Here is a 20010-nt window from a genome sequence, read left to right as displayed (position 1 = left end):
TGTACAAGTGCAGTTCACGCCATTCAGTCAAAAATAAGAAGTGAAAACACAAAAATAAAGATGAATTAAGGCAAAGGGAAAATGCCACTTAGTTCAGAATCACTTTCTACTGGACACTATCGTTATCTGAGCTCCGATCCGTGGATAAGGCATTGGAGTTTTCCTAGAATGTAATTATATTTTCTACATTACTCTCGGCACGCACTTCATTTCTCCACACTTCTTTAACAACCGTTTCTGTGTGCTGCATTTCTCTACTTCTCTTGAGTTATTTATTTGTGTCACTGTTTCCTTTAACAGTCTTTGAATTTATGCCACAGTGAAGCTTTTGTTACATGTTGCCACATAATTTGTAATTTGTGCCCAAATGATTTCGATGGTATTAAAGTGGCAGTGAAATGGTGGAAGCCTAAGAAACCTGTGGCCATGTTATATAGCTACCCTGTCCACAACATACTGTTGAAACTATGGCTTATTTTTATTTACTGTTTCCATGATCTCTGCCTTACAAAAATCGTCCTGAATTTTCACGCTGTGGCGTTTCAACCATTGTGCAAGTTCGGATTTTTTCGTGGCCATTGTTGGAGATTTACCTTTAATAACTGAATGGTAGGAGCATTAGCTGTTACAATGACAGACGGCCAATTTAAGATTACCAGTAGCTGCCTGCAGTTTGAACCACTTCAGAAATCTTTTGTGGTTCATATCCTCGTGGTAGTTGTTTATTGTCCTCGATTTGTAAAAGAGGGGACAGTCATGCACCAAACCAGATGCAGTTCCAGCATGCAAGACAATAGTTCTCGTGCCCTTCCCCACCGGAACAGCAGAACTTCCACATTCTTTTCTGACAGAATGACCGACATTTATCCCCGCGGTTTCGTCTAGCCACACTGTGTCTTCAAATGGCATTTTAACTATAGTTCTTAGAAATCGACGACGCCAAGTTACGATGTTGCTTCTCTCCTTTATAATTTTCCGTTCATTAATTTTTTTATATCGAAAACCGATGGCTCTGACAACCGTTAACAAAGACGTTTTGCTGCCACTGAATAACTCTGTCTCATGGAGAGTAATGGGCAGTTTTTTAAATAGTTGTATGTGTTTTTTTCTTATAATATCCATATTTGTGGCGATGAACAGCATCTAATTGATAAAGAGTCCTAGTTTGTTAGACGTGGTTCTGATCTTCTCTTCTTTCCGCGTGTCCGCTTTTTGGATGAAGTAGGCTACTCCACAGTAGGGGAAGAGGCACTCGGCCACGCAATTAGTAAAACAGCTACACTGCGCGCCAAAATGCCCTGCTAGCTCAGCCGATAGAGCAGGAGACTTTTAATCTCAGTGTCGTGGATTCGCGCCCCACGTTGGGCGCCAGTGTAGCTGTTTTACTAACGGCATGGCAGATTCGCAGGACCTAATTCATTTACACTGCGACTAAAACTTGGTTATTCTGATCCGGTTATAGAAATAGCATATATTCATACAGTGTAATGTATAACATAAAATCCATTGAATACGAGGTTCTTCTCGCTACAGTCGCAGGTTCGAATCCTGCCTCGGGCATGGATGTGTGTGATGTCCTTAGGTTAGTTAGGTTTAAGTAGTTCTACGTTCTAGGGGACTGATGACCTCAGATGTTAAGTCCAATAGTGCTCAGAGCCATTTTGAACCACGGGGTTCTTCTGAACACAACAAATACAGTATGGGGTTTTGCTTTCTACTTGTGCCGTAGGGAGCATTCTTGCTTCGTATTGATTCTACTTTACGTGGCATTTGCCGAAATATCGCAGAACTTAATCTTGTGTTTCACATGACGAAATGTCTTCTCAACGAGAAACAGCAGGAAGTGACGACATAAAACTCATGTCAACGTTAGAGGAGCCTGCAGGCGACAGGAAAAAGGCATTGTTGTCGCTGATAAAATCAGGTGATGGACTGTTTGTGCTTGCCCTTTCTCTTTTTCAAATTTCTAACTGATTTTCAGATACGAAAACTGCATACCAAACGAGCTGAACACTGCAGGATAGGCACTGGCGTTTGTGATGTTCAAGTTCTTTCGAATGATCTTTTATCTCACAGGCACTGAATCTAGGTAATACACGAAATGAGGTTTCTTTGACCTTTGAAGGAGACAGTTGACCTTGCTTCTAATGTAAAACGCAGAAACCACAGGCTTAATCATGAGCCGGCCGTTGTGACTGAGCGGTTCTAGGCGCTTCCATCTGGAACCGCACTGCTGCTACGGTTGTAGGTTCGAATCCTGCCTCAGGCATGGATGTGTGTGATGTCCTTAGGTTAGTTAGGTTTAAGTAGTTCTAAGTCTAGGGGACTTAGAGCCATTTGAACCATTTGCGCTTAGTCATGATTGTTAAATATAATTGGCAGATGATGTTTAATCACTCTCAGTAAATATTTGCTTTATAACATCTATCAAGATCCCCTTGCAGTAGCGACAAAATTGTACCTTAGTACCATGTACCTTGTTAGACTAAATGTAATGGCGGTGTCCTGTGACGCTGCCTTATAAGCTTACCCTGTTTTCTATTTGCATGTACAAGGGTTAACTGAAAAGTAATGCCTCCAACTTCGTAATTCTTCAACAGTTGGCAGCATTGGTATGAGGCAGGTACTGCCTTGTTCCGTAACCTCTTCTCTACAGCTGCAGTTGGCGGAAGCCTTAGCATTGAACGGCTGTGTTGTTACAGTGTTGAGTATGGAACTCTGCGCAGACGGTTGGTCAATGCGATTTAAGCAACGTGCAGTCATTGAATTCTTGGCAGCAGATGGTATCACCCCAATGAGATTCATCAGAAAATGAAAGCATGAAAGCAGTTTATGGTGACTGTGTTGATGTGAGTACTGTGCACGATGAGTACCCCAGATGCTGACTCCTGAAATGAAAGCGCACAGACTTGAAATCTGCCAGGAACTCCTCTCACATTACGAGAATGAAGGTGACGCCTTTCTCCATTCAGTTGTGACAGGAGACGAAACGTGGGTACAAGACACAAAGACTCACCCCAGAAAAAGAAATTCACGACGCTGCCCTCAGCTGGAAAAATCGTGGCCACAGTGTCATGGGACGCAGATGGTGTCATCCATGTTGATTTCCTTGGTCGTGGATCAGCAATAAATTCAGAGCGTTACATCACAACGCTGCAAACGCTGAAACGACGGCTAACAAGGGTCCGAAAGAAAAAGGGAAATGTTTTCCTGCAACATGACAATGCCAAACCGCGCACATCACATGCCACCATAGCAGAACTTAAGAGACTGAATCTCACCACTGTACAGCATCCTCCACACAATTCAGATTTGACTTCCATCTGTTCCGCGTAATGAAAGACGATATGCGGGGACGTCATTATGTTTCTGATGAAGACATTGAGAGAACTGTGGGACTGTGGTTGCAGAAACAGGGTGCCAACTTCTTCTGTGATGGCTTTAGAAAACTTGTTCATCGTTGGCAGAAATTTATCCAATTGGCTGGTGATAATGTGCAAAAGTGAGTATTGGTTATTCAAGATCACATTCTAAGGTATATTTCTGCGTTTGATTTATGAAAATATTCCCATCCAAACATAATTAACGAAGGTGGAGGCATTACTTTTCATTCAACCCTCGTAGTAAGTTTTTCTTCACACCTCACAAATTCTAAAATACCTTTATTTCATTTCCTATATAGATCTGGTGATGACTGTGAGGTCTAAACCAGCTATCTGTACAAATAAAGTCTGACCAAGCCTACAAGATTTTTTGGTAACACTTAGCGGATTGTCACAAACCCTTCATTATCCAGGTTGCAATATTCTGTCTTCAGAGGTAAACGCCCTATTTCTTATGAACTACTGGTATGTAAGGAGAAATTCATTTTCCGGCTTTAAATGCAACTTTTACAGCTGGTTACAACTTTCTGAATAGCCTTTCTTTTAATGTGTAACATGAAATTTCACTATGATCTCAAATAAGTGATAACTCGTTGCCTCTTAGCTCTTCTTACTTACTACACAGTGATGCAGACAAAAAAGAACATCAAAAAATTCATATAAACTATTGATTTAAATGCCAGCTGCTGTGACAGAGTGGTTCTAGATGCTTTAGCCCGGAACCGCACTGCTGCTACAGTCGCAGGTTTGAATCCTGCCTCAGGCATGGACGTGTGTGATGTCGTTAGGTTTAAGCAGTTCTACATCTAGGGGACTGATGACCTCAGATGTTAAGTCCCATAGTGCTTAGAGCCATTTGAACCATTTTTGTTAATTTAAATAATTTTTTATATGAATCTAGTGTAGGCTTCATGAGTGGAAATTAATAATTTGCCTTGAAAGTTGTCATTTTTTGAATATGGAATTAATCGGATGGTATCCTTTCCTTTGAACACATTGCCAGTTTCTGAGGGTGAAAAGCGTACATGGTTATTGTAATCTTGAGGTTGGAGAGCTTGTATAATAAGCATCTTGTGTGGGTAGTGGTGGAGATCATTCTTCAAATTCGTTCTCACTGATCAATAGCAGAGAAAAAGATCTGCACTATGGTGTCTACCTGATTTTCACTGACTGTTTTTGCAAAGAAACTTCCTGGCAGATTAAAACTGTGTGCTGGAGGGAGACTTGAACTCAGGACCTTTGTCTTTTGCAGGCAAGTGCTCTACAACCTGAGCTACCCAAGCACAACTCATGACCCATCCTCACAGCTCCAATTCCGCCAGTAACTCATCTCCTATCTTGCAAAGTTTTGTGTGCATGATAAATATCTTTTTGGCTCTTACTTCTTTTGATATTGCCATCTTTGTTTTTCAGTGCTACCAGTGACTTTAACATTTCTCACCCGAGGGCTGATAGCATGGGAAGATGCCCCAGGAACTCATGGAGTAAATGAAGCTCTTGATGGAAAGCCCTTTGAGCTCCAACAAAACTATCCAAGTGTTTGTAATACACCTTTACACCAAACACACATTGTGCTTGTGACCAACACTTCATGCCTACTAAAACTTCCACCTGTCTACATGGCCTAGGTACATCACCCAATCTTGTAACCTCTCATCATGGCCACCAGCCAGTACTCAAATTTACCCATTTGAGTGCCTCACTCTGTACATAGCGTCTTCTTATTCCTGAATTTGTCAATAGAATTTTTTGTATTGTAAAATGATCTCTGTCTGGCAGTTGAGCAGACCAATTTCTTAGAAATTTTGTGTTGCATTGCTACTTTTTTTAAATTAAATTACATTTTGAAATAGTTGCCTCCCAGCTAATCCAATGTGATGCAGCAGTCTCTCAATACAGTTGAAGACACACTGAACAGTCATTAAAGCCCCAGGCAGCTGGCAAATCAAAAAAATATGTCATTGCCTTCATGGCAGAATATGAAGAGTCACAACTGCAATAAATATTTTTTTTATATGTAAAGGGTTACCGATTTCAATCTGTTTTAGACCATCTTCAGACCTGCACCATGATGGTAGACAGTGGCTGTTAACAGAGCAGGTGCTACACCTCCACAAACATTAGCATTTGGGGAGGTGTAGTGCCTGCTCTGTTAACACCACCATCTACCACCATGGTGAGGTCTGAAGATGGTCTAAAACAGACCAAAACTGGTAACCATATGTACAAAAAATGTTTGCTGAGATTGTGACTGTTCATATTCATTTTCACTTTCATAGAATGCTTCCACCATCCTATTCAGTCAGTTCCTCACAGTGGTCCAACCCATTTACTCATACGCCTTAAGTATTTTCAAGACAGTCAACTAAATGCAGCATTTCTTGATTTCCAGAAAGCATTTGACTCAGTTTCACATATACATTTGTTATTAAAAGTACGATCACATATGGTAAAAAGCAAAATTTGTGACTGGGGTGAGCATTTTTTGGTATTGAGGAGGCAGCAAATTATCTTGGACAGAGGATTGTCAACAGATATGGAAGCAAGTATGGATTTGACCCAGAAAGTATGTTGGAAGCCTTCCTATTCATGTTGTGTATTAATGACCTTGCAGACAATATTAATTTTAACCTCAGACATTTTTCATATGATGCAGTTAAATGATGAAGCATGAATTTTCAATCAGATCTTGATAAGATTTCAAAGTGATGCAAATATTGGTAACTTGCTTCAAATGTTCAGAAATGTAAAACTGTGCACTTCGCTAAATGAAAAAAAAAATGTATTGTATGGCTCTCATGTCATTTTTGAACTCATTCAAATTAATAGGTGCAACACTTTGTAGGGGTATGAAATGGAAAGCTCACATAGGCTCAGTCACTGGTGAAACAGGTGATAGAAATGAACACAGGTTTGTTTGATTTATAGAAGAGTTTCACGGAGATGCTGAAGGAACTTAACTGGCAGAAACCCTAATTATTGGTGCAATTGGATGTACACTTTGTCATGCACTTGACAATTGTTTGCAGGATATAGATGTAGACATACTGTTCTCTTAAACTAAGTGCAGGGGCTTACTGTGTTACTCAGGTGTTTTCTTTAGTCAACAGCTGTAGACTTGAAGAAAGAAATGGACACCATGAAGGACACCATAAGCGTAATGGAGCAGAAAAGACAAAATGTGGATTCTGTTTTCCAGCAGTTGCTGTTTGAAGTTGAAGCAGTCACTAAGCAGTTAGATGTGAGAATGAAAGAAATGGCTAGTTATGCTTTCTTGACAGATACGATGTGATAAACACCTAACTGCTCAGTCCATTGAGGAAGAGTTTTGAAGGGCCTTGCACATGCCCCTGTTTTGGAATATAAAACCTAATCTAAAGGAGAGGCTTTTCCCAGATGTGATGAGTATTTTCAGTTGGAGGATTTTTCTCACATGTATAACTTACAGTGAAGGAGATATTCGAACTGGCAGAAAAGTGGTAGAGATGTACGCACAGCTTCTGGATACCCTTATCGCACTGGTATTGCAGGAATTCAAACTTTGGAATGCTAGATGGAAGTGTAGTTTAGAGCCTGGTCTTATAATTTTGGAGTCTCTACTTTATATCATTGAAATGTACAACACTGAACTGTGCCTCAAACAACACTAAAAGTTTTAGCCATGGTACTAACTAGTACAGCAACAACAGAATTTATGGTCTCAATCCTTCATCAGCTATGAGGGAAGAACAATTCACTAGTCTTGCTTCAATGCATAGCTGCTGGGAAACTGATATTGATGTAGCATTACGATATTTTTAAAGAGTAAGAGGAGATGACTTTAGTTTGTCCTGTGGATTGTATACATTAATGTAACAAACAATTTGATACATTGTAGTGCTATTTTTATTGTTGTTACAATGCTATGCAACTGTATACAATTGTATTTCCGGAGGGGCATGGAGTGTGGGGAGGGGAGTGAAGGGGGAGGGGAGGAAGAGGGAGGTCACAGGGACTTTGTAATAAAAGTAATAGATATTGGGAAAGAAAGAAACATTGAGGAGATATAAGTACTACTTTCTGTTTTTTCCTTGCCTCCTGCCCCCTTCCTTTCCTCTGATCTAACAGAGATGCTGATGATAAAACAATTTGAAAACCATCCTAAATCTAATCTAAAGGAGAGGCTTTTCCCAGATGTGATGAGTATTTTCAGTTGGAGGATTTTTCTCACATGTATAACTTACAGTGAAGGAGATATTCGAACTGCAGCTACCACATTTCTCAACCATGGTCAGTGGGAGAAACCTGAGCCCAATTAGACTAAAGATAACTAAAAGACTTCAATTCAAATACATCTATAGTAACTAGGACAATATTCCATACTGATGGTGTCAGTGACACTTATAACACCACATTCAAAATTTTCACACTAGTACCACTTTTACATACCTATGTTTACTGGAACATTTTACATGTATTACTAGCCACTTTCACCCTTCAATTCTTGTGTTAAGTGTGCATATCAAATCCAACAATGTAACATTTCAAAATAAGGCCCGTTTAATGATACAACATCTCATGAAGATATACTGAAAGCAACGAAACTCTCACAGAATGAGACGGCACAGATTTCATAATCAACACAGACTAAATGGGCTTTAGTGATGGCTACAATGAGTTCTATTTGTTATTAGCAACTTTCTTTTCCTGGTTGCAGGACGACAGGGTGTTGGCCCTGGTGAGCAGGACTGGGGCTATATAGACGTCCGTGATGGCGCGCACATGTTCTACTGGCTGTACTACACTACTGCCACAACCGACTATGCCACACGGCCTCTTGTCATCTGGCTGCAAGGTGGGCCCGGAGCTTCTGGCACAGGTTATGGTAACTTCGAGGAACTCGGCATTGTTGACACTGACCTCAATGTCCGGAACTCATCTTGGGTAAGAGCTTCGATTTGCATTGCAGTTACGTAATCAAAAATTGTTGTCCTAAAGCTGCCTCTTTCGTTGAATAACTAAATTGCAGAAGTGTGGTGTCACAGTAAACCTGTGACTAGATTTGTACCAGGCAACTTATGGTGTAGCAACTAGCAGACAGGTCCATATTTATAATGCAACTCCTGAGATCCAGAAATTGTGCTTGTGAATTCCTATGCTATTCATATATCAAAGAAATAAAATTAGTACAGAAGAATGTAACAAGAAATATTTTTATTTCTTGTGAAAAATGTTCGGTCTTATATGGCCTTCACTTCTTCTTTTGAAAACTGTAACATTCATATTTAATGTCATTTCAAAAGTTTGCTTCCAGCTTGGCATAGTCTGTCATATACCTCTGAACAAATCACAAACAAGTCAAAAAATTGTTTTCTGACTGCAAGAATGGATCAGTGTTCCCTTCAAATAATTTCTTTCTGAGGAAACTTTAAAATGACATTGCTTTGTCACTATATATTACATCTAACCATTTTTTTATTTAAATCATCATTATGAAGCAATATCTTTTTTTTTTCTTTTTCACATACATGTGGAATGAGGTTCACAATGGAAAGGAGTTATTTGTTTGTACTTCACCAATATCAGCTATGCAAACTACATGCCATTGTCTCTTTTTATTAATAATGACCCCTGGAAACACCTTCAACTTTTAGAATTTCTGTTGATGATTTTTACATTGTCTCCTACTTCTGTAACCAGAGAATTAGGTGGTATTGATTTTTTCTGATGTATGTCTTATTTTCTTCACTTCTTGCTATTCATTTCCTGAGAAAAAATTCCTCTGAATAATTTTTGTCTGAGTTGACTGCAGGCTACAAGAAGATTAAAATAATGTACACAGAATTACAAAAACTGTCTGCAGAAAGTGCCTTGAGAAATAAATTGAGGGGGAAAAAGTAAATGCAGAAATGCCACCTACCTACACTACAGAGGATCGAAGCTGCAGGAACCAAGTGGTCTAGGCCATTCCTTCAATAGTGATATGAGTTTGTATGCTGACATAATTCTGTTTTGAGAGGTGTTGGATGTGTAATAACCGACTGTGAGAAGTTGCTGCCAAAGTGTGCTCTGGTGGCAGGCATTGGTCACAGTTACTCTTTAGCGGTATTGGATTATATATCAAAACAATGGTACCAATGCAAAAATAGTACTTAAATACACCTTGTACATTGCTTCCAAGTCTGACAGCATTGGTTAGTTGCATAATATAAAATAAAAAAATAAAAAAATTTCTCTCCTTTCCACTACTTTCGCCCTCCCCCCTCCGCACCTTCTCTCCTGCCCTCCGTCTAAACTGCAACACTTCACTGTCCGCCACTCCTACCAAACTATCCATCCCCATCCCAGCCCTCGTAACCCCTGCCCAGTCACCACTCCCATCATGCACTGGTACTGCTGCTCACAGTGTAGTTTCAGCTCTCTGAGACTGCAGACGTTTGTGCAAGTTGCATTTGCATGAGTGTGTGTGTGTGTGTGTGTGTGTGTGTGTGTGTGTGTGTGTGTGTGTGTGTGTCTACTGCTGACAAAGGCTTAATGGCCAAAAGCTATGAGTGTGTGAATCTTTTTATTGTGCCTATCGCAACTCAGTATCTCCACTACATGTTTCTGATTATTGTTTTTTTATTGTTACTACAGCAAGAGCAGTTAACTATCCTCAGCCCATTGCATCTCTTAGAAACATTTTTCCTCTTTTCACTATGGATAAACAGTCTTCAGGTCCACTTACTTTTAAAGGGAGAATTATGGCTATTTTCAAAACTTTAACTTTGGCCTGACATATGCTCCTGGTATGAGCAATTTTTCTTGCACTCAGGCACAAACTGCCTTTTCATGTCACTACTTTGTGCATCCCAATATAATTTCAGGCTTTCCAGCTTTTGTTTTCATTAGTCACCCATAAGGCAGACAAACCTCTGCTTCTGAACTGACCAACTGCAAGCATTAAAATTTTCATCATGGCAACTGACTCATTCAAACTGTACCAAAAGTCCTATTCTCATGTTTGACAAAAATCCTCTAAAAGAAAGCTTTGTATCTCTTACACTATAAATTGAAAACAGTTGTCTGCAGCAGTGTAACACTTTGGTTAATCGCAATTTCCATATATATCTGTGGTGACATTGAGCACCAGTATTGACGCTAGCCAACTTATCAACCACAGCAAATATGGACTTGGTTTATCTGTAGCCTTAGTTCATGACCTTTGATCACCAGTTACCAGTCATCTCTCGAAGTGGGTGTATTGCAATAGCATTTTTGTGTATGTTTGGTAGCAGTAAATGTTCACAGCAATAAAGTGTTGAATAATTTGCCAAGGTGTCTGTATATCATTCTACTCCACACTGGTTACATGCTACTCCTACACTGGTGACCCTAGACCACAGTACATCTGCCCTGTATTTAATGTATACGCAGTCCACTACCAGGACAATGGATACCAATGATAAACCAGGAAGATTCAGATCTTTTGTTGAACTTGACAGTGTTCTTCATGGACTACATTGTACAATGAGTGATCCGGGATATGTCAAATGAGGAAGTGTGAGCAATAGTGAATTCTTCCACTCTCCCATGTGTGCACTCGAACCCTCATCTCCACGTGGCACAAACTGCCACCTCACATCACAACAATTCAGATCACCCCACCTCCTATGGAGCACCATCTGGGCCCAACACATGTGAGCCACCTTACTATCCTGCTGGACACCAGTGTTCACATGCAATGACATTTGTCCAGACCCCCCTCCCCATTGACTTGTGCTACTGCAGCAGGCTCTCAGGTATTGAATCTGTTCCTACCTAACGACAGAGCTTAGCTGGCTGAGCCATACCAGTGTACATCTGCTTAACTGCTTCCAGTATGCAAGAAAGGACTCCCATTGGACCATAAATTACACTTAGCACATTGCATATATGCTTTGCAAATGGGCACCCACACTACCCAGCAACCACCAGCACTACATATTTGCTGGTAGTCATGTTGCACATCGAGTTGGCAGATGGCTTCTGAATGACACCATTCTCTTCCGATGTTACCCAAGGCACAGAACAGGGAGCAGCGACAGCCATCTTGCTCTTTCCATGATGCTGCCACCGAACAGTCCGACCTCGTGCAAGGTCCTTTGATACATGATACTTGGAGCAGTGACAGCCACCTTACCTTGCTACACAGCAGGCCCTGACTGACTGCTACTGGACCTTTCTGATGACACCTGACACCACCACAGCTTGTCATCAACTTCAGTTGGCTGCACTACACCCCTGACAACTGATGACAACATGCGGCATGGTGTCACCTGCACCATGTAAGATGGACAACCAAGCACAAACGTTGCAGTGATGCTAGTTTCACACCTGCATTGGTACTGATGGATACAAGTGTCCCCAACTCTGCCAATGCCCAAACGCCTTCCACAACCTACCATAGTGTCCGAGGCTGCTGCTTCTACGAAGTTCGCCACTCACTTAACCCAGTGAACTAAACCAGTTTGTCTGACCCATCCGTTGGCAACAACCACAGGCTCTGTGTGCAGTCATCACATGAAACAGCACTTTTTGGTGGACTCAGGGTTGATAATTAATATGAGCCCAAATACCACCCTACCCCCTCACACCCCTGACTCTGCACTTACACTAAGAGCAGAAAATGCATTGATCATTGCCACTTACTGAAAGATCACCTGTGATACTGACCTTGGCAGTGCCAACGCTTCACATGGATATTTCTCTGTGCTAAGGTCAATGAATCACTGATTGGAGCTGACTTCCTATGGCATTTCCATCTCTTCCCAGATTTATTAGAAGGAATGTTGCTCTGCAGACTAAGTAATGTCACCATCATGAGCACCATCAGATGACCACTGGCCCCAGCTCCAGCACAACAAAAGACACCTTCCTTTCAGTGGTATGCAGGCTCCAGCTGCTACAACCCTCCACCCAGAATCAACTTAAAGCAACCAACCAACAGTACATTGATATATGGAATGAATGCCTTACACTACAGGAGGAAACCTCCTTGCTTTAGAGGCTATTGCATAAGAGCCAAATCAGCTACAAGCAGCAGAATCACAACTTAGAGGCCGTCAGACCTCACCTACCACCACCACCACAGAATAACTACTACCTCAGACCTCAGGGCACAAACCCAGTGAACATATGGCACTTGCTGAAGGATCTCCATACCAGAGTGCAGAAATTCTTTGCCAGCCCTAGCAACAACAACGAATACCATCATCTCAACAAATCATTGACTCAGCTGCTGCTCACCACAGACTCCACATATACTACCAGTGACATTCTCACATGCCACTGCTTCAAACAAGTATTGGAAACCATCCAATGTCACATCGATCTGCTCAATTCCTTGTGGATGTTACCCTTTAGCAACAGTAAACAACCACCTTCAACAAACACTATGAATGAACAGGACAGTGCCAGTGAGACAAGTGATAGTGTAGTCAGTGTTTGTGAGACAAGTGGCTATGACAGATAAGCCCTCCCCCCAAATCCCCCTGCCTCCTTCCCACTACTATGGCATTAGTAATAGCGTGGTGCACAGAATCATAACAACAGATCAGCCACCTATCTCTTACAAAGAGTGCTGCCTCTCCCCTGAGAAAAGGCAAATCGCCAAAGGCATTGTAGATGAGTTACTTAACTCGGGCACCATCCATTCTTCAAACAGCCCTTGGGCTTCCCTATACCAAGATGATGGTAATTTAAAAAAATGTGGGGACTACAGAATCCTCAATTCAATACTCGTAGAGTTCTCGACTGTTGCCCTGTACCCAACATCAAGGACTTTACACATGAATTATTGGGTGTAACAATCTTCAGCATCATTGACTGTCAAAAGACATATCTGCATATACAAACGACCAATGAAGCCATTACTAAAACTGCCATTATCACCCTTTTCAGGTGATTTGAATACTTATTCATGCCATACAGACTAAAATATGCAGCTCAGACTTGGCAGCAATTCATCGATTCTGCCCTATGCAAATTCCTGTTGTTTCCATTGACTGGAGGTTATACTGATATACTCTGCTTTGCTCCAAGAGCATGAAGACTATGTGCTACAGGTTTTACATGCTCTAGAACAACCAGGTGTAGTCATCAACAGTGAAAAGTGCCACATGTGTCAGCAGAGCCTATTCTGTTTCATCAGCAGGGATCGGACCAACAGAAGAAAGAAAGCAATTCATACAATTCACTCCCAGGCCTGGTACCTACAAGGAGCTATGCAGATTTCTAGGAATGCTAAATTTCTACAGGCATCACTTTCCATAGGCAGCTAAAATCAGGCAGGCCTCACCAATGCCTTCCCAGAACCAGTACCAAAGGAACTGAACTGTTCCATGGTTGGAGGAAATGTCACAGCCTTTCAAGGTGATGAAACAGTCACTGCAGAGGTCCATGACCCTGGACCACCCCTCACCAATGACCCACCTCTCAGGCAATGCTGATGCTAGCAAGACTGTCATTGACATTGGCATTCCACAAACAGGTAACTCTGTGCAATCATCCTTGTGATTCTTCTCATGCAAATTGAAGGGATCGTAGAAGTTGTCTGGACACAACCACAGACTACTCCCCTCTATGAGGCAGTAAAGTATTTCAGACAGAACATTGAGGGCTGCCCTCTCACTTTTTCACTGGCCTCTGCCCCTTGATGCATGCCATTCACAATCCTAGTTAGGGTGTATCACCCCACCACTTGTGGCACTTTGACCTGACAGCTCAGTTCTTGATAGAAATTCAGCACATGAATGGGAGGAAAATGTGATGGTAGACTACATTTCCCATATCCACACCATCAGTATCCTAAACAATTAGGACGACCTAGCAAATGCATAAGAACATGAAGACTTATATCAACTTTTAGATAATCCCAACTCAGGCCTGCATCTCTAACAAATAAAGCTCATTGACTCTCACAGCAAAGTTTGGTGTGCAGCACTGCAGGGAAGACCATGCCCATTGGTGTGCATCCAATTAAGAAAACCAATTTTTGACAGCTTTCATAGCCTGTCACATCCCATGGATGAGCCCACTATGAGGCTCATTACATAGCATTTTGTTTGGCTGGGGGTTAAAGCAGACTACATGTGTTCCATGCCAATGAAGAAATACTGAATGGCATGCACCCCCTCCAAACACATACACTTGGGCTTAGTCAACCCCAACCCTAGTCCAAAGGCTGCAAATACATCTTATTGGCCATTGAGTGCATGAACTGTTGGGAGAAGTGATCCCCTCCAATGACATAACAGCCAAATCAATGGCATGGGCATTCATTAACAGCTGGGTTTCTCACTTTGCTTTACCCCTATCCATCACAACTAACAAGGGCCAACAATTTGAAATCCTCCCTCTTCACTGAGGTGTGCAATCTATTTCCTCCTGTCCATCACAAATGACAAGGCCCAACAATTTGAAATCCTCCCTCTTCACTGAGCCATGCAAACTATGTTTCATGCAACATTTCCATACAAAGATCTACCACTCACAGAACAACTTGTTAGTGGAAAGATGACACCCAACTTTGAAGACTTCCTTAATGTGCCACGAAAAGCAATGGACATATCCTGGGTTCTGCTAGGCACTTGGGCAGCATACAAGGATGAGCTCAAGTCCATTTGCAGTGGTGGTGTATGGTAATTGCCTTACCCTCCTAGCATATTTAATCTTGCTGTCTCCACCACTTACAACCACAGAGCTACCTGTGTTAGTGCAGAACATCCAACACCTTATTAACAACTCCCTCACACCCCCACCACATACCAATTGGTTTCCACCAACCTTTGTCCACAAGGGGCTAAGCAAGTGCTTTCACTTAATGCTAAGCAATGACATGGTCCATGACAAACTCCAACAATTATACACCAGCCCATAAAAAGTACTCCAACAGGGTGAACAAACATTCTCAGTACCACAGAAGGACAAATCCACAACAGCATCCATCCGCTATCTTAAAGCGACCTGGGTGCTAATAGCAGAGGAGAAAATCTCTCTCTCCAACCCTCCTAGCTAGGGTTGTTACTTACCATAAAGATGACACATTGTGTTGCAGACAGGCACACTTTCCAGCCCCACTACTTCCTGATGCTGCGCTTCTTGGCATTCTAATCCCTGCACACTCCGCTGGACAGTGTTCCTCTCTCCCCTCACCTGTAAACTGCTATCCCTTCCCCTTCCCTGCCCCATTCAGATTGTAGCTTCCATCCCATGTGACAGTTGCGTTGTGGCCCACGCTGCCGGAGTTGACAGTCATGTGTGCTTAAGGTATGCTTGCTTGTTTGTGTGAATAGCATGTGTTTCCTTTTGCTGATGAAAGCTTTGGCTGAAAGCTTTGTGTAAGTGTCTTTTAATAGTGCCTGTCTGGAAAATTAGAAGTTAAATGTATGTACGGTAACATCACATATTAATTTTGTTATTGTGTTACAGTCCTCCACCAGTGGCCAAAATTTCCAAAGAAGATACTATAAATTAATTATGGTCTCCGTTACCTTTTTTAATTGACTCAGAAGCACTCTCTGTTTCTTACACTTCCTATTTGCTGACACTGTTGGCTCCATTACTATAAAATGTGGTCCAGTGAATTCTTGAATGCCAGCAGAGTTCTTCTGTAATAAAGTTGTTACACTGGCTTGCTGTTTTAATCTGTCTAATAATGCAGTATAATAATTAATCTTTTTCATTGCCCAGACTAGCTACTAATTCTTTCGCCACAACTTGCATTATTACCTCTTGGAGGGCTCTCTTTCAACTAAACCCACCTTTCAAAATGATGGGTCCATTTTTTTGCGCATATCTCAGTACAGTTTGCCTTTCACCATGCAACCTGTACAAGAATATATAGAGATGTGCAAACATAGTTGAAAAAATAGAAGAGTAGTAGATAATAAACATCATATAAAGGAAACCACATTTTGGAGTTTCACAGATTCTAACATTAAGTGGCAAGTTTTGAATTTATATTGATGAATATACTTTGCATTCAGAAAAGAAAGAATGACACCAAGGAGCCACAAAAGAGGAGAGGTGATATGAAAGCAACAGTCCTCCATAATATCATGCCCTCCACTATATTCAGACAGTGTTTACTCATTGTTCTGTGTAAAGAAAATTAATTTTGTTTCTGTAATTTTCCTTGTATTTTATCAATGGAGATGGCTATTTATAGCTAAAATCTAGATTTGCAAGAATAATAAAATTTAATGGGATTGCAACTGATTGCTGTGAGTTTCCTCCTTCCTCATACTGAACAAGTGACACAGAAAACATTTATTTATTTATTTATTTATTTATTTATTTATTCTTTGCCCATGGACTCCAGCTGAAAATCCAGCTGAGAGTATTGGGTGTGTCATACAATAGCCTATTAACATCAAACTTGATTTCAATATATATATAAATGAAACAAATTATTAAACAGAAATAGTCCATAATCATACAAAGGTTTTACATGTTTCACATTATACGTACACACAAATCAAAAAAACATACAGAAATGATAATTTTTACAGGTACATTTCAGTAATGATATATTTAAACACCATCTTAATATTCACTCAAACTGTATATACATTTCTCTGTGAGATATAGTTTCAAATGATTTTTAAAACATTTTAGATCTGTTTCTTTTTTAATGATTTTGGGGAGTTTATTAAAAAACCTTTTGCCTGCTTCTTCTGGGGCAGTCATAGACAGTTTTAGATTTCTGTTTATCATGTAGTAATTTTCATTTCCTCTTGTACCGTGTTTGTGTACATCTTTATTTAGGAAGTGTTTATCACTTGACCTTACCACCATTATGCTTTGGTATATATACAGTGAGTATACTGTCATAATATTATATTGCCTACAGGTCTGTCTTGGTGGTATTTTTGCAATGCATCTCACTGCCCTTTTCTGAATTGCGAATATTCTTTTTAGGTAGCCAGCTTGTGCATTTCCCCATATATGAACTGAATAAGACAAATGTGGGAAGACAAGTCCATAATACATTGATTTGAGGACTTTATCATCCACAGTCTTAGCTGTTTTATGCATGATGAAGATCTGTTTGTTTATCTTTTTACACAGTGCATCTATGTGCTCCCCCCATGCCAAATGTTTGTCTATTATAGTTCCTAGAAAATTTGTGCTGGTTACTTCTTTAATAGTCTTTCCATTTATATTAACATTTATATTATAATTTTCACTATGCTTGGTCTGAAATACTACATTTATTGTTTTAGACTGATTCATAAACAGGTTGTTTTGTGTTAAATATTTATTTGCATTTTCAATAGTCAGGAGTGCTTCCTTCTCAAGCTCCTCCTTTGTGTCAGCTGTGCAAATGATTGTTGTGTCATCAGCATACATTATAAGTTTCTGATTTATATAGCTAGGGAAGTCATTTACGTAGAGTATAAATAGTATTGGCCCAAGCACAGATCCTTGTGGCACACCGTGTTTAACTGTTTGTAATTCTGATATGTAGTTTGTTATATTTCCCCCACTAGTATGTCTGATTTCTGTGCATTGTTTCCTATTTGTAATGTATGATTTAAGTATGTCATAGCATTTTCCTCTAATTCCATACTGATATAATTTCATCATTAATTTTGAGTGGTTCACACAATCAAATGCCTTAGATAGGTCCATAAAAATCCCACAAGTCTTTTGCTGCCTGTCAAGTAAATTAAGAATGTGCTCAATTATATCTGTTGATGCTGTTTTTGTTGACTTCCCTTCTCTGAAACCATGTTGTGATGAATGCAGTATACTGTACTTTGTTATAAAACTTACAATTCTATTCTTTATTATCATTTCATAGATTTTAGCAAATGTTGAGATCAATGATATTGGCCTGTAATTTCCTAATTCATCCCTGTTCCCTTTCTTAAATATTGGGTTCACTTTACTTACTTTCAGTGAATCTGGAAATATACCTTCTTCTATCGCAGCATTCAGCATGTGTGTCAATGGTTGTAATATACATTCTCTGCATTCCTTTATGAGATGTGATGTAACACCATCCAAGCCAGAAGAGTGTTTAATTTTAAGTTGTTTTATTAGGTTTGACACTTCTGCATCTGTTGTAGGTATGAAAACCATAGTATGATTTGTATGTGGGGGGTTTAACAATTTACTTACTGCATTTGTTTTATTTTGGCTTATTAATTCGTCTGCTACAGTAATATAATATCTGTTAAAAGTATTGGCTACTTCTAGAGGGTTTGCGTTGCTTTTCCCACTCATCAGTGGGCAGATGTCCTCTGCCCGATTTGTTACCTTTCCTCTCTCTCCATTAATGAACGACCATAAACCTTTTGAGTAGTTCTTTCCCTTATCTATAGACATCCTGATGAATGATGCTTTAGTTTCTCTGATAAAACTACAGTACTCTTTCTTTTTTATTTTATACAGTGTGTTGTAGGCCTCATTATTTTTTTGTTTGGAGAGGTCATAATACACTCTCAGATTATTTCTGGCATGGATTACTTCTCCAGTCACCCAGGTTTGCTTTTTTTGTTGCTGTTTGACAAGCCTTTTACTAACAGGACATGTAACATCATAATAATAATTGAATAAAGAATAAAACTGGTTCCATTTGGTGTTTGCATCTTTAGCTGCATATATTTGTTTGTGTTTTTCTCCGTTTAATCCACTTGTATATTTTTGTGTGGATAGTTTGTTCATATTTTTATCCATAGATGCACTATTAACACTTTATTTTCTTGCGTTTAATTCACTTGTGTCTTTTAGAGTGATCAGTTCGTTCATATTTCTAGCTACAGTCGTACTGTTTACACTTTGTACATTTGGTTGTGCATACCTACGAATTTTATGGCTAGCATTAATGAGATCTTGTTGCCTTGATGATTCAGACAGTTCCCGTGTGGTTAGTACCAAATTTTCCATTGTTTTTATATATTTTTTTATAATGTCAAGTTCTTTTTGAAGTTCGTCATGCATGCTGTATTCTATTCCCGCGTAGCACTTTTCACTCGCGATCTCGCGGCCGTTACACTCTATGTCACATTTACACTGTATTTGTAAATCTTCTTGAGCATAACAGCGTGAATGGCACCATTTATGTTTAAACACGCATATTCTAACTCCATTTAGCACTGTTCTGTCACAAACAATACACTTGATTGAAATTAAGTCCTCAAAAACTGCAGAGCAGTTTAAAGTTACGTGTACACTTGCCATATTGCAATACATATCAAAGAGAATTGACGTTTATCCACACAGTGTAGAAATAAAAAACTCAGTATTCCAGATTCCAAAGGGGCAAGGGGCAAAAAGTGCCTCTCTTTTATCTGTCCTTGCAGACACCTGTGGATATACAGTCGCAGCATTACTATGAATGAAACTCTTGAGACATATTGGAGTCTAAAGCAGTAAAATCATTCGAGTTTTTGCTAATCCATATGCTTTAAGCCATGTTTCTTTTATTTCAAATTTTGATGATCTCAAACACCACAGATTTGCTTTATAGAAGATATCAATAAGTGAATGTAAATTGTCAGTGCTAAGTTAAGCTTTGACCTCACATTTTGTCCCCACATTGAGGAGGGATGTAAGAGGGAGATCTGTTCTGTCCACTATACAATGATGCCACCTCAGGCATGCGTGCATGCAGATAATC

The 20010-nt window shown here is 40.0% G+C and overlaps 1 protein-coding gene across 1 annotated transcript in view; it reads left to right on the top strand.

Annotated features, from left to right (window-relative positions):
* The first annotated feature begins 3492 nt into the window (after positions 1-3492).
* LOC124760191 (retinoid-inducible serine carboxypeptidase-like) overlaps positions 3493-20010 on the top strand; it is a 154219-nt gene continuing 137701 nt past the window's right edge. Inside the window, exons 1-2 of the mRNA XM_047249098.1 lie at positions 3493-3502; positions 8080-8306. Of these exons, the coding sequence (XP_047105054.1) occupies positions 3493-3502; positions 8080-8306 (237 nt within the window). The remainder of the gene's footprint in view (positions 3503-8079; positions 8307-20010) is intronic.

The sequence above is a fragment of the Schistocerca piceifrons genome, chromosome 1 (assembly GCF_021461385.2).
Source record: "Schistocerca piceifrons isolate TAMUIC-IGC-003096 chromosome 1, iqSchPice1.1, whole genome shotgun sequence".
NCBI lineage: Eukaryota > Metazoa > Arthropoda > Insecta > Orthoptera > Acrididae > Schistocerca > Schistocerca piceifrons.
This window is presented reverse-complemented; position numbering and strand designations above follow the sequence as displayed.